Source organism: Xiphias gladius, chromosome 3, assembly GCF_016859285.1.
Source record: "Xiphias gladius isolate SHS-SW01 ecotype Sanya breed wild chromosome 3, ASM1685928v1, whole genome shotgun sequence".
In the NCBI taxonomy this organism is placed as follows: Eukaryota; Metazoa; Chordata; class Actinopteri; order Istiophoriformes; family Xiphiidae; genus Xiphias; species Xiphias gladius.
The window spans coordinates 15,261,466-15,277,229 of NC_053402.1; the positions used below are offsets into that span (position 1 = coordinate 15,261,466).

Consider the following 15,764-nt stretch of genomic DNA (forward strand, 5'->3'; position numbering starts at 1 on the left):
TGTCTCTTTGTCTCTGCGTGTTCTCTCGAGAGATGTGTTTTGAATGTGCTGGGGTCGTAACGCTGCTGAGGAGGGTGATGTTTGATGAGGTGCACTGAGACAGGGGGGGCTCTGGAGCCCCAGAGGGAGCAGAGATGACTAACTCACTACTCCTCCTAATCTAGGACAAGCACACCTAGACATCCTTCATGACTCTAATGTTTTACTCGTGTCGGGCCAAAAATGTGTCCACTGAGGTTCGCCAAAGTGGGTCGCCCAACGGCTTTTTTTGGATCACATAAAAAGAAATCGTGCCATCGAAATGATCGCTGTCTTCTAAAACCCACCCTGGATGGCAAAAAAAAAAATCCTTCCCCGCCGGTTTATTTTTACAAGTATCAAACTGGGTCAATGACGACACAGAATATGACAAAACCCAATTTCAACAGTGTTTAAAAGCCCCCAGACAGAGTAGCAGTCCTTGAAATCCTTTTTCAAAACATTTTATTGGTCTTATAGAAAATAAAGTAAGCTGTATCAACAAACATACAATATATACATCAATAACTTAGACACCTCAGAGAATCACGTTTAAATCCACAGTTGTTACTGTATATATGAATACATAGTACTTATCTACAGATTGCAAAAAGTACAATAATTTAATTTATAAATAGTTACAATTAACTATTGTCTGTTTTCATACAAAGTACTGCAATATTTTATTACAACCCATACAGAAAAATAACAAAAACAGATTATTAACTTTGTATTACTCGCTTTAGTCAGATTTTTATTCCTTTGAAACACAGACCCGCCCCATGGAGTAAGAGGAAAAAACCTGCACAGTCAACTGTTTACAAAGCATAATGTCATGAAAAAAGCCAATGTGTCTTGAGAGCTACTAAATTCAACTGCCACACAAGTGCTGTTATTTATCCTCTATAACATGTTGCTTGGAAAAAACAAACAAAAAAACAACAAACAAGGGGGAAAAAAAGCGCCATAACCAATTAAAAATAAACTTACAGTGTTAAGATTAATTTCAAATACACACTCAACACGTAATGAGAACAGAAATGCTGTGGATGGTGCTACAGCAAACAACGAGCATTAATGACTGGTGTAGCAGCAGAGGAACCTCAATCACTCACACACACACACACACACACACACACACACACACACTCACTCACTCAGACGTACCAAAGGAGAAAAAAAAGAAAAAAGAAAAAAAAGATATTGCAAGTGGCCCTTGTGACAGAAACTACTGTAGCATCCATTTCACTCAGTGCACAAAATCTAACATACTGTATATATTATAGCAACATCTTTCAGTCAGATGTCCAAGTCCAATTTATGGATCTGCAATTCAGCTAATTTAAGACCAGAGTAAATAGAGAGTAAGGCTGGAGTGCAACTGTCCCATGATTCCTTCAGAAAACACTATTACACTTTTAAGATGTTACTTACTATAAACAAGGGCCAACTGCTCTTGATGCAAAGTCTGAGGGCAAAATAAAAGACACATTTCACACACAAAAAAAAACTAAACTAAAAAACAACAAGTATTATTAAATAACAGACCATAGTCACTTTGACAATATTGATTACTCTTACATCTACTCTTTCACACCTTTCCACTGAGTTGCATATTAAGGGTCACTTTTTCACAATGGTCATTAATACCTACTGTAGCTACATACTATACACCTGTATGTGTGAGAAAGAGAGAGTCGTCATCTCTAGCGGAGATTGAGAGATTGGTCGACGGTGCCACTCGAACACCTTAAAGACACTTGACACGAAAAAAGATTCACTCCACAAGACTGCCACAGCAATAAGGACGCCAACATCGATACTGGGCTATGTCAAGAGTCAGATACATATTTTTCCCACAGTTAACCAGTCAATGTAGATAGCTAAGCATGTTCACAAAGTGAGGATAGGATAGTTGCGCACAGACAGTATAACCAGCACCCAGGTCTCTGGCGTGGAGTTTTGCTGAGGCATAGTTCTGAGAGTGACTGTAGATTAACAGCTCGCCGACACCATAAGACGTTCTGACCAGCAGGAGTGAGAGAGAGATCTGGATGAAGTGCATTCTGTTAATGTCATTACACAATTGCTTTCACCTTGAGGTGTAAAACTGCTTCACCGTTGAATTCCTTTTAGAGGACCAGGGGAGTGATGCGACACTTGGCACAGAAGGAGCGCTGCTGGCAGCTGTTGTTGATTGTAATTCTACGTGGTCGTGCTGTGTCTCTGTATGGATTGAAGCCCTTTTATGACATGATTATTATAAAAAGAAAAGAAAAAAAAAAAAATGAACAGAGCTGCCATCCCTGCTTCTCACCTAGAATGGTTTGTTCATTTTTAGAGTGACCTGTTTTGTCCTGAGCAAAACAAGCAGAAGCTTAGTGCATACAAACCCTCAGCCAAACTCTACCGCTTTTAATCTGACAATCTGAAGACCAGTTGCTAAATTTACACAAGCGATGCTGCGCCATTTGGCGGTTTATCCTTTAAGTTCATTGGTGCAATCTTATTGTTATAGGCTTGAGAAACTGCAAGTTTTCTCATCAAGATTTGGAGGAGAAAAAAAACAAAACAAACATCTACAGGTAAACAATAAAATTGGTTGTTAACTTCACATTTCTTCTAGTTTGTTAGAAGCTAAATTTGAGGGGGTTACTCATTCTATCCCTGCAATCTAAAATTCAGACCAATTAAGTGGCTGAATTTTAGTGGCCAGTAATGGAGTCATTTACTCTCCGGTTGCAGAGGATGTATTTAGAGGGCATCCAGCACCAGGTGCAACCATTATTCGGATTCTTTAGTGACAGTATCACTTTAAGCTTCAGGTAAAAGTCTTTGTCCACTAATGCCATTTCGCCCAATTCTGTCTTGCATCGGTCAATGTGGTAAACTCTTAATGACAACATGATTTGTAACTAACACCAAGGAAGCAGAGGATATCACAGATGCCAATACGCACAAAGACAATTGACCTTGTTTACACCACCTAGTTTAGCTCTACAGATTTTGTTTTAAATAGCACAGCATTGACATCTATACAGTGAACGACACTGCCAACTTGTCACTTACACATCACATCACGCGCTACCTCACAGTACGCGCCTAGTCACTAGAAAAAGCTATCAGACTTCAATAGTAAGCCACTTTCGGTACAATTGCAAAAGAGATGTCACAGGGTTTGTTTTTTTTTTAAGTTTTCTTTTTCTGTATTTCTATAAACAATGGAAGGTAATCTACCTAGTAATAAAAATCAAGAACCCAACATTAGACAAAGTTTTCTACACCTTAACAATTCAAACAGTAAAGCTTGTGTAAAGATTTTTTTTTTTTTTGGAAATATCTGACGGCCCTGTCAACAAGTAATTACAAAAAATGCAATATATATCTTTTAAACAAAACAACTTGAACGTATTTTCTCTATGAGCAAAAATCATGTTTCAAAATGTTTGTGGATTTCACTGTCCCCACAAAACATGAGGATATTTCTGTAATAACATTCAGATTTTCAGATCTTGTAGAAGAATCTTGTCATACTGGAATGGCACTCAGCTCTGGAACGATATCATTAAGAACTGCTGATCATTTTTAACGTTTCCACAACCATAAATATGCAAGACCTCTTTGTATTTTCAGTGCATACATATATTATTGCATCTACCGGTCATATTGATAATGACAAGTTCATTAAAGCCTGTCACAGATGCATAAACAGAAATGAATGCTAGATTTGAGAGCATTATTTCGTGCTTATGTTCTTGACAGACGACCAACAAAATCACAAATTGGACTAATTTACTAGTTTTGGGTTAGTCAGGCTGTTTTGAAGACAGTTGTAGCATCCACACCAAGAATTTGTGATCATTTGTTATTTATCTTAATCTAAGTCAGTGCATAATAACAAGCAAACGGTTTTTAAGAGAGATACGTGCTGGCTCTTTCTTCAGTTTATGTTGGGTAATAGGCCAGGTCTTTTTATTATTTTACTAGTTATGATAAGTTGCAAATTCCAATTCTTAGGACGGAAAAGTCTTAAGAGCTCAGTCTTAATGTAAACAGACACATCACATACAGTACCCCATCAAAAATCACCAAGCTATTAACAGTCTTAATTTGATGCCACTTTGCACTTTTGCTATCCAATATTGCCTTCTTGAATATCTGTAACCACAGTTCGCTTTTTAGATGAAATGATTCAGTATTGCCAATATTTCACCATTCTTTAATAACCAACTGTGATACCTTAAAACGTACAATTCGACACAGCACAACTGCCGAGTTGTACTTTAAGAGCGATATTGGGGAGCATATTGTTAGTGTTGGTGCCGAGGGATAGAACTGAGAACTCACACAGGTAATCCTGTGCCATGTTACAATGCACTGACTAGTTTAGTCTTGAAAATCTTCCTCCTGCCCTTTCTGCTACTACGACCTAGCCTCCGTTTTGGATTTGACGATGGTGATGACGCTGGTGGCAGCTACTTTACCAGGGATGAGGGGCCCTATGACAGAGGCCATAGGTCCCCTGGCTGAGGTGACGGGGTTGCGGGCCACAGTTCTGGCAAAGCTCTGGAGGGCCTCGTACTTTGAACGCAGAGCGTCCAGCTCCACCTTCATGCTGGCATTCTCTGTGGCCAGCTTGTCCACTTCCTGCTGAAGCTGAGCCTTTTGCTTCTCCAGCTCCTCTTTCTGGGTGACACGCTTCACCCGGCAGCTGGCAGCGTAGCCCCGGTTCTTCAGGGTGCGCCGCCGCTGTTTCAGCTGCAGGATTTCCTCCTTCGACAGCCCCCGTAGATGCTGGTTCAGCTCCCGCACTGACATGGTCACCAGCTCGTCATCTGTCAGGCTGGTGCCATTTTCCCCTGGCTCCCGCTTCACCTGCAGATGGGCGTTAGTTGGTGTTGGTCGTTTCATTAATATATAAAATTATTCACACATATACAAAAACAGTTTTGTGTCATACAAGCTATTTACCTTCAAGGCCTTGTTTCCCTTGTTTGTGGTAGTCATGCCACGAGAGCCGCGTCCACCTGTACTGCTGGTTGGTCTGCGGGTAAGAAAACATAATATCAGTATAAAACGATACCACTAGAATAAAACTTGGAGGAAGAACATTTCTGTGAAATACGCAAGAAAGTATTTTCTGGCAAAGAAACCGCAGCATGACTAAGTCCTTGAAATACAAAAAGGTACAAAGTGGGTCAAGGACTTCAGACTTCCTTGTAAGTTATGCCAAGTCTGTTCAGCGAGTTGTACCTGGGCTATTACTGCAGCTGTCACAATGAACAAATAACTTGGTGGTACGCACTTCCCCCTACAACACAGAGTAGGACCAGGCCATACATTTCAATGAGGAGTGCCTCAGAGATCTCTCACTTGAATCCTGCACTGCATTCAAACGGCAGCGTGGCGAGTCACAAGGAGAATGGCATTTAGTTGGCTGGCAGCCATTCCCGACAATTTCGTGGAAAACAAAACTCAAGGGAAGTCACTTCTATTAAGTGCAGCCTTTCAGAGCAGAGACAGTCGAGGACATGAATAGATTGAAAAAGACTTGAGCCTTTCTACTGTACATACAACCTCAGCTAAAATACATTCACATAGGGACACAGGGCAGACTCTCATCTACTGTACGAGCTATCCAGTCTAGACAGACACACCTGTGCAGATTTGGCTGCTGTGAGACTACATTCATATAAATCAATGAAAAAGGGGATTTGCTGTAACCACTGCAGAGCCTCAACTACCATCCAGAATAACGGCACTGCACTGCAGTTTATTCTGTCAGTACTGAGGGAACACCGAGAGAAGCTGTGCAGGCGTGAAAATCTAACCTACTGGTGTTAAGACAGACAGAAGGTTGGGTGCCTTTCACCATGTGAGCTCTGTCACTGGATAGGTACGCACGCACGCACTCACGCACGAACGCAAGCATGCACGCACGCATGCAGTCGTGGCCCTGGGTACTTTACAGTACACACAGTAAATGCTGTGTCAGCGACACAGGCACCCACCACAGTCAGCCCAGCCAGCACATTGCCTCGGTAAGCTGATTTACACAGCCCAGCAGTGTGTGTTTGTACTGAGCACATAAACAAATGCATATGGGCTCTTACAACTTTTTAGCATCAAAACCGGAAACAAAAGAAGCCCAAAAGGAACTACTGTCCGTGTGGTCAGGTCTTTGTAACTTACACGCCCACTAAGCTGGTCGTAATGTATATGCGCGATCTATACAGAGAAGCTCAGCGAGGGAAGGGAACTCATGAGTCGTAGCTCTGATGTGCACTAAGATGGCCAGGATATTTCCATGGCAACAAAAGGGTGCTACAGGTGGACCAGTCACCTGAGCCAAACGTGGAGAGACAGAGGCTTGTTAAAAATGACCTGAATACGACACTATCACACAGGCTGGGGACATAACATGAGGTCAGATTGTGACTTGCATTCTTGATGCTTTCACTTCAAAAAGTCCTCTGGCTCCACATAAAACGGCCATCTTTCTCAGTGCTGCAGATGCCCATATAAAAAGCCTTTCACAATCTGCAGAGGACTTTTTAAATGTGATACTTTCATCCCTGTTGGGCTGGCTATGAATAGCTGACTGATAGTAACACCTACCTTTCACTGGCCTTTGTGGTGACTCATTTCCAGTAAGCATTTGGACCACAGATGCAAAACATAATGGGATAATGGTCTGCCTGATGATGCACAGATAATGGACAAATAGACAGGAAAGTACTCCACTAATAGCTACTGGGATGAGAGTAGGAAAAAAGGCTGCATCTTCCAAATTTCATATTAAGCCTATCATTTTCCCCTCAGCAGCTTAGACCCAACATTGTTCAAAAACCAGTTGGAATCTTGAAAAATGCAGAGAGATGGCACATTGTCCAGGTTTAGGAGGCTTATTCAGTCACGCAGCTGTGAAGGGTAACATAGTAGGCATGGCTTGGCACGCTGAAAGCTCACCATATGACACTGTGGAAGGACTGCGCCCAGGCTGCAACCCTCCAGCACACACTGCTGCCAACAGACGGCTACCAATGACAGGGCATGGCAGCACAACACAGACAAGGTCCAATGCACAGCTGCTCCCTTCCACTACCAGGCATGTCATACCTCATGGAAACAAAGAGGCATGCTCACACAAACATACAGAAAGGCAAAGAAAGGAAAAGAAAAAAAAAAAACACCTATAATTAAAAAGTGACAGGGAAATTTCAGACGTGCTGCACTGATTTGATTGCAAAAGAATGCCCTTGCATTTGACAAGTTCACCCTCTTCGTAGTCGTAATTGAGGACAGCAGACACAAATGTCTTCCTTGCGCATATGTATTGCCTCTTATAAATTATTTCAGGTCTTCTGTGTGTGCCTAGCAAAAGGAGCAGGAGGTGAAAACTGCAGCTTGGAGCACTGGGACACTGAAGGTAGGGAGCGAGCTTGAGGACACAGACATCTTTTGTAGGTGCTTGCTGAATTTTTATGAATTGCCTGGAAGAACGCTGACAAATCAGAGCTGATTGCTGGTGGAGGAGAGACATCACACCCACAGGAAATAGAAAACGCTGAGTGTGGTCACCCAGAGAAAGGGAAGGAGGGGATGGTGAGAGAGACGGACAGAAAAAAAAAAGAGAGGGAAAGAGAGAGTGAGAAGAAAAGACGGAGAGGGAGCGCAAACAGCCTTGTGAAAAATGCACGCTCGACACATTTAGAGGAGCTTGAGAAGAACAGGTTGAGAGAGAGAAAAAAAAAATACTGATCTCAGCAAGGACCAAAACCAAGGTGCCAATTAGGAAGTTGTGAAGTTGAACTAACACAATGAGAGCAACCCAGGCAACCTTCAAACGCTGTCTGTGTTCATCTAAATCTATGGAGGGCAGCTCACGAAGGTGGGGTCACTTTAGGTTGAGACTCAAGGGGGGAAAAAAACAACTCTGGTGGGATAAATGCTGATGTGACATGATAGGTCCGGCCTTGAGCCTGTGTCATGCTTTAATGATCTCATCCCCTGCACTGGATCTCTCCAGGGGGGCTGCCAAGGATGGACACCATTAGCTAGGGGACCCTTTGTTGAGGGGGAACCGAGGCTACAGGATCCACACACACTGCATCCCCTGATGAATATTTATCACTGTCGTTCAGTGCCTAAGGTGGGGGTGGGAGACAGGAGCGGGGGTGGGAGGCTGAATAAAGATGCTCAGGAGGTGATTCTTCAAGGATACATCCAAGGCTCTTCCATCAACGGCTGTCTCAAAATGGCGGTAGGCTAGTGGGGGCAGCGAGGGGGGGAGGGGGTTGGATTTCTGGTACCGAAGGTGGCACGCATGGTGGTTGAGGGCTGCAGGGAGAGCCAGCTCCACTTGACAGCGGTGTAACAAGATTATCAGGGCCATAAGTGCAAACAAAAACCCCAGCAACCTGCCTCAGAATCCAGATTACGACAGCGCCTGTTCTCTGAATACTAAACATAGCTCCGGAGGACTAATGGGGCGCAAGCTTTACTGAGACATGACAGTGGATTGCATATCACTTAACTATTCACATGCACACTAATCCACACAGAGACAGATTACCAAAACCACACAAGCACATATAAATTTACTTGTCATGATCAATTCTTGAAAAGAAGCGTCTGAACACTTAGCACTGGCAGCTTGCTAATGATGTGAATATAACTAGACAGTGGAGGTGCATGCTGATGAAAGACTGTTTTCAGGAAAGCACGGGCAGCATCCAACAATGGCAATTCATTTCTATGAAACTAACAGAGCAGATGATCATCTCACATCAAACAATACAGTTGACTTCAAACGAGAAGAAACACAGTGTGGCTCGTTACGCTTATATGCCTACTTTAAATCTCTTTCTTCTGCTATGACCAGACCAGATTTGTCAAAAAGGTCTGAACAGCAACAAAGAGAGACATAGGGGCTATGGCCCAGGTGTAAGTTTGGCCTTAGGTGAAAGTATAGTTTAGCTTTAACTCATTGTCTTTGCAAACCCCGCGCATCTTAGACGATTAAAACAACAAATCTGCATGTGAAGTCATTTCAATCACATAATCAGTTTCCCCGATCAATAATGTGTGAGACTTGTAGCCTCTCACTTCATTATCATGGACTTTCCACAGGAAATAACCATAAAGATACTGAAAAGCACAAGATGATATAAGTGTCTGACAAATAAGGGAAATGCCAGCACTTTCTCATTACGCTTTGGCTCATTAATTTATACTCTGTGCTATTTGTTATCCTGTCCACTTGCTCTTTCAGGGTTGAGATGCTTAATGCAACCAGCCAACATCTTCGCCCTGTAAGCCATAAATAGTAATTCTCAACACTTCATGCTACTACTTTTACTCCCTCCCCGTCTAATTCTGAGTTGAAAAGATCGCCTAGATATTCAGATCTAATCATTCCTCCCTTCAGCTGAGTGAAGTCAATTATCAAGCAAGCTCCATGTGTCGGGCGCCATTTAACTGCAAATTAAAAATCAGACTGCTCTGATAGCTCTGGAAGAGTTACTGGAAGGCTGGTGTAAACTTGTGTATGAAGACAACAGTGTGTGATAGTGTCTGTGTGAGAGAAAGGTACGACGGGAAGTGGGGAGGGAAGCTATTAACTACTAAGTATTCAGAGCGTGAAATAAGAGTGACAAAAAGGGGGAGAGGGGAAATCATTCAGCAGGTTTCAGAGGGAAATGTGATACGCTTGTAGTAGAGGGGAAATACTAAGCCAATACTTTTGAACAGTAGAGGTTTAGGGCAAAAGTAAAATAGCAAGTAACCAAAATCATGCCACAACCTTTTCAAAGCACTGACTCTTAATATATATATACAGTATGACTATAGTCTGTTCATTATCCTTATTTGCTCTGCTCTACAGATGTATTCAGGCTAGATAAATAGACAGATGCTGAATACAGTGAAACATGCGGTAATCAACTTTCCTAGGAATCGGTGAAGAAAAATATACTTGCTGCGGAAATGCTCCTTTTCCACTTGACTTGACTTTACAAATTATAATTTTAAAAATACTTAAGATTGAACTGCTACTTGCTGCGTAATGAAAAACAGGGAAAAGTTGTTTGGGTGCTTCAGATTAGACTCTCAGCTTATTTGTAAGCAACTAAACCTGCGCCAGTAGCTTTGATGGCCTTCATGTTTCTAATTTTACAAAGTAAACTAGGACCAGGATGAACATTATACAATACATACAGTTTTAAAAAAAAAAAAAAAACTTAAAATTACAGTTGAATATCACTCACACTCTATATATATTTGCCGTACACCATTATTTTGATGCCTTAATTTACAGAATTTATTTAAAAATCTATCAATCAATTTAAAAAAAAAAGATAAACAAATATAATACTGTTTATTACACTTAAAGCAGCAAAATGCCATCACTCCTAAACTAAGATTACACTAGCTTTTCAGGATTAAGTCAAATGGGTTTAGGCTAATAATTAATTATTCTGTCTGTTGTTATTGTTTGTAAAAATAATTAAATACTACCAAGTAATTTGCCAATATTTGCTCTATTTCATATCAGTCTAAAAGATTTAAGTATTCCTAGTTATAAATGGAGACAAACAGTGGGTAATGAAAGCAGCAATAAAAATCTTTAAATACTGTATAACTTCATGTAGTTTCCTGGTGCACAATTTTCCCTATTTATTTCCACAGAGGTTTACATACACAACTAACACTGATTATTAGTCAGATTTAAAAATAAACACTATCAAATGATGCTCTATGATAGACACTGGCTCTGAAAAAACCCCATATGGAACATAGTAGGTTTAACAGAAGAGAATGCGGCACATTTAGGTCTAAAATTTGCATCTAGCTCATGTGGTTTAAAATGAAAACATGAATCACTTCCCTCAAGGGATTTTGTATTTTCTGAAGTCACTGATAATGCGAGGGTTATTTAAAGGGACTTGGGTTGGACTGGTATGTTTCGATACGCACAGAGTCCATTTCCAGGATCAGTAGCAGCTATTTACTCTTGCAGCTGCTGTTTTAGTATAAGCAGAAGGACAAGAGAAGAGACTTCACTGGCCTTCCACAGTATCTGCCTGGAGGACTTGATTACACAGGAAGAGAATAGCTCTTGATACTTCGGCCTTGCATTGGCAGAGGAACTAAGGGTTGCAGGTGACCCACACACTGGAAAAATATCCAGGAGCGTTACTACACTAGTTGCATACATATTAAATGCATATTGCATTGAACTAACAGCTACAACGCAGCCTTGCCTGCACTAAAGGCTGAACTAAAGCACTTCAACACATTTTAATGCAATTTAAAGGGAAATAATACTCAAATAATTCACGTCTATGATTAGTACCGCTGCACAACTGTCACTTGAGGTAGAAGCAAGAAATGTATATATATATATATATATATATATATATATATATATATAAAATTTTATTACAGTCTGGTAGCAGAGTTATCACTAGAAAAACAACAAAGATGCTAATATCTATTAATAATATTGCAATTGCTACCACTCAGTTCAAATTATGGCAAGTGATTGATGATGTCTGCCTACAGGATATTTGATGGAGCCTCAAACTCTCAATGTGACTGAGCAAAAAAAAAAAAAAGAAAAAAGAAAAAAGCAATTAATGATTTAATAATCATGCATTCAGTACCAAGAATATTAACTGAAGTCTACTTCAACTGATCATTGCAATTTGTAGAGATCCTCAATGTAACCCTCCTCCCATTTCCTCATATATTTTAGTCTGAACTAAAGCTCAAAGTACTGGAATAAATTACAAACCTAAGCACATATCACAGAGGGTTTAATCGGACACCTTTCTGTTTGGGATTTTCTTTTGTAAGGGTCAGGTTGCAGGTTTGATCCCCACAACAGCTAGTACGTCCATCCACAGTGTTGAAATGTTCTGTCTGAGAAAAGATACTGAACTGCAACCTGCTCACTCTGTGTGTGCCAGGAACTCAGCTAAATAACAAATAACTGAATGATTATCAAATAAATATACAACAAATATCAAATAAATAACTGAATGTTGTATTAAGTGATACAGACTGCTCAGGGGCAGTGTTCACTGATTTAATGATTCTCATTTTGGTTTTGTAAATTAGGGATATTTTGTATAAATAAATACCTCACATTTATAACTAGACAATGTCATTTTGTCTAATGGTGCCAGTAAAAAAATATTGACTAGTTAGAGCAGGTAATAAAAATATTAAGACTGGATCCTGCTGCATGTATAGCATAACCTGATGGAGTACAAACTTAGCAGGCATTTATCTAATAAACCCAAAATATTAACAGAGAATCTGTTATTTTGATCAAGAACCAATACAAGACAGTACTAATGGCACTCTAATGATCTGTCTGAGCTCCTTTCCAATGTGGGTTACACATTGCTTATCTTAGAACAAGGTCTTACTATCTTTAACCTCCTCAGAAAATGTTATACATATTCATCCCAGAACATATTAGAACATATGGAAAACAGTCTAATGTTGTCTCCTAAAACTCTAGAAAATGCATAAAAACTTGCAATTTCTTCCATGTGTGATTCACTAGTTTAATTAACTTGACTTGTTACACAAATATGAGTATGGTTAAATCACTTGTTTTTAATGTCAGTTTACCACTGATGTGTCCTGCACATAAATCAGCCAAAATATAAGTAGGTTACATGAAAAACAGCAGCCAGTGAAGGGCTCTACGCTTACACTCACCATGTTCTGTCCGATACTGGCTAATCTAAATTATGAACACACAGAGGAACAGTAATGAACGTGCCAGGTCTAACTCAAGCTACAAACAGAAAATCATCAAACACACTTGCTACTCTGTCTGGATGAAAGTATTACTTTGAGAAGTGGAGCGGGCATATCGCAATGCTAAGCAATCATAATCCGCGCTGCACTTGCAAGAGGTTTCATCACCAACATTCCCTCCCTACTGCAAAAAGGGGAAAAAAAAAAAAAACTATATTGATCTTTTTCTCCCTTCCTTCCAGGCATTCCCATTTCCCCGTGCAGCTTAAGCAGCACTTTTGTGGACAAATCCCACATTTGTGTTCCTTTCTGGAGGCTGTTAATTGTCCTGAATAGGCGTAAATACTCCCAAGGCACAGCCGTGTTGGCCAAGCAGCAGTGTCAGTGGCCAGACTGTACTCTATGCTGCGTAAAGTCTTGCCTCGTGTTTCATCAACCTCACATATCCTCTTCCACCCTCCACCACCTGCCCATTCGGAGCAACGCCACTGGTTATGAGCTGTGCACCCGATTCACCTCTATGGTAGCCAGCCTTATTTTATCTTCGCTACCTCAACGCAAGAGGTGATAAATCTCAGAGCTGATCTCCACCACTCCCTGCCTCCATCCACACACCACTGCCGGCCCCATCGGGCACTTACATGGGCCCCTCATCTGTTCTTGTTACCTGCAGAGAAAGGCAGAGATGGGCATTACGCTTTATTGCAAAGCTGAGCTTCTGATGTAGAGCTGGCCTGTCTGCTAAACACACTTCAATGCCCCGCTACCGTGAACGGAGATGATGAAATAAGTTGGATATCAGAGCAAGAATGGGCAACTTCTATCTGTTTAGCCCTGCCTATATATGCTCAGCCGTTTCCAAGGTGACTTTTCAAATTGCACAGAGATTCTCCATAGGTAATTCGTTACCTGCCCTCCGTAAGTGTACACTCTAATGGGCAGCAGATTTCCTCATGTCACACACAGGGAAACGAGCTTCTGCCAGCCCAAAATAAGGAAAAAAAAAAAAAAGAGATGTGTTTCCCTGCATTAAATAATGCCATAAGGAAGCTGGTTCTCTATAGTCTTTAGCATACTATTCAGTAACAAAAATACGAGGCGTTCAAAGCATGCCACATATATCCGACACCAGCATTTTTTATCTCAAATACTACCTAAATAAGGTGTTGTTTTCAACTTCCCATAACCTCACAATTACACATGACCCAATTTAAACAGCCACCTATTGCAGGACTCAATTATAACAACACAGGCATAATATATTGCTTATCATGCATTTTTCAAATGGATCTGACATCGCAGTTGACACCTAAGCACTTAGTCTAAATGTACTCACACCCCGTTTGTTTATGTGCATTATGACAGCACTGCAATAAAATGCACATTCTCAGCTGCATGTAGATGAGGCTATTGATAAATGCATGACGGTCATCACTTGATGCTCATGGCTTGATGACCGACCTGCACGACAGATCGGCAGCATTTCGATCCATCTCCTCAATAACGGCGGCTCGGCGATAAACATCGACCCCGATCCACCGAGCAGACCTTTGTCCGGTGGTGCCATATTTCGGGGTGGATTCCGAGAACGTCTAAATACATCATTGTGATGATTCAGCATGATAAAAAAAAAACAACAACAAACAAAAAAAAAAACACCACTGCTTGTTGGCTGGCTCTGATAACAAAATTGTACTGTGGTTAATTGCCTGACCGAGATAATAAAGCCAAGGACGGCGGTTTTGGTTTGTCACTGCCATTGTTACAGTTTAGCCAGTGGTTAAATGAATTGTCACTTCAGGTGAACCAATTCAATACGAGACGATGGTTTGGTAGCATTTACTAAAAGGATGAAATCCGTGCATGCACTGAAAGCCGGAAAAAAAAGGCACAAATCCCATCGCTCAACCTCAACAATCACACTCATCTTTGACACAAATGCCTTGAGGATATGTTGCAACCAACCTGATCGGGCTAAACCGCTGCCTCGGCGCGCTCCTGCTCCTTTCCACGGCGGGGTGATGAAGCAGCAGGTTCGAACGGCAAGAAGCGCATGAGTTGACAAACCGCCGAGACGCGCTGCGCTACGGTGGACACCAGGCGCCAGGGGGGGAAAACTATTTATCACAAAAGCAGCGCAGTTCTGACATTCCGCGACTCCAGCCTCCAGCCTCTCGACGCCCGCTCGCGAAAGTGGCCAACAACTCCCCGCCTACAAAACAAGCGAGCGAGGAAATCCCCGTGCTCAGCCTTCCTACCATAAATGCGACGATACGGCACCACGAGCGATTCCTTAACCGGGGGGAGGGGGATATCACTGTTCACGCGCGAAACGGCTGGCTACCGCGCGACATCAAACGCAGAAATCTGAATGACACGTTGTATCCGCAGCTCCCGTGTGTGTACAAAAGATTAGCTGCCATCTCAGCATTGTAGGAGCCCGACCGTTGTCAACGCTCGGCGATTACGCAAGCGTTTCCGGCGCACGCTTTTCAAAATAAACCCCTCGCTCCCGAGAACGCGTGCGCTTGTCCGCTTCAAAGTGACGCGGGCTCTCTTAGTTTGAAAAGACACTGCCGGCACAAATCAGGCTACCTTGACGAGGGTAGAGGCGACGGAGGCTAGCCGTGCTAACCCACGAAGCTAGCCGCGGCCAGCTCGTCAGCGGCGAGGCGAAGGCATGCACACTCAGCATAACAACACCGACTCTGTTTGGTTCAGAGACCCACCTGACTCAGAAATGACGCTCTCCGGAGTTGCAGCTGTCAAGGTCCTTTTCTTATGGCGACATGCGGACGACCCAACATTGGAGGCACGGCTGAATCTTCGGTTTCACTGACAGAAGCTCTCCCCAAACGACAAGCTCGTGCTCTTCTTGTTGATTCCTTTCTCTTGTATCGAAGTCAGACGTCATAGTGTTTGGTCACGTGCCTTCATTCATGAAGGCTATTCTTTCCTGACAAGAGAGA

The 15,764-nt window shown here is 41.9% G+C and overlaps 1 protein-coding gene across 2 annotated transcripts; it reads right to left on the minus strand.

Moving 5' to 3' along the window:
* Window positions 1-466: 466 nt before the first annotated feature.
* LOC120788303 (transcription factor MafG) lies at window positions 467-15,731 on the minus strand. Of its 2 annotated transcripts, none has more exons than XM_040123992.1 (3): window positions 15,525-15,731; window positions 4,990-5,062; window positions 467-4,893 (listed from the first exon to the last, which is right to left on the minus strand). In XM_040123992.1, the coding sequence occupies exons 2-3, from the start codon at window positions 5,023-5,025 to the stop codon at window positions 4,441-4,443; spliced, it is 489 nt and encodes a 162-aa protein (XP_039979926.1). In that variant the 5' UTR covers window positions 5,026-5,062; window positions 15,525-15,731; the 3' UTR covers window positions 467-4,440. The 2 variants fall into 2 exon arrangements, with proteins under 2 accessions (XP_039979926.1, XP_039979927.1); XM_040123993.1 differs by lacking the exon at window positions 15,525-15,731 and adding an exon at window positions 14,761-15,312.
* Window positions 15,732-15,764: the final 33 nt, after the last annotated feature.

What these genes read in the sequence shown, in the direction of transcription:
- LOC120788303 (XM_040123992.1), bottom strand. Translation starts at nt 5,025, where the DNA reads ATGACTACCACAAACAAGGGAAACAAGGCCTTGAAG. An exon ending in AGGGAAACAAGGCCTTGAAG is followed by an intron (nt 4,894 to 4,989) that starts GTAAATAGCTTG and finishes GCCCATCTGCAG; the next exon opens with GTGAAGCGGGAGCCAGGGGA.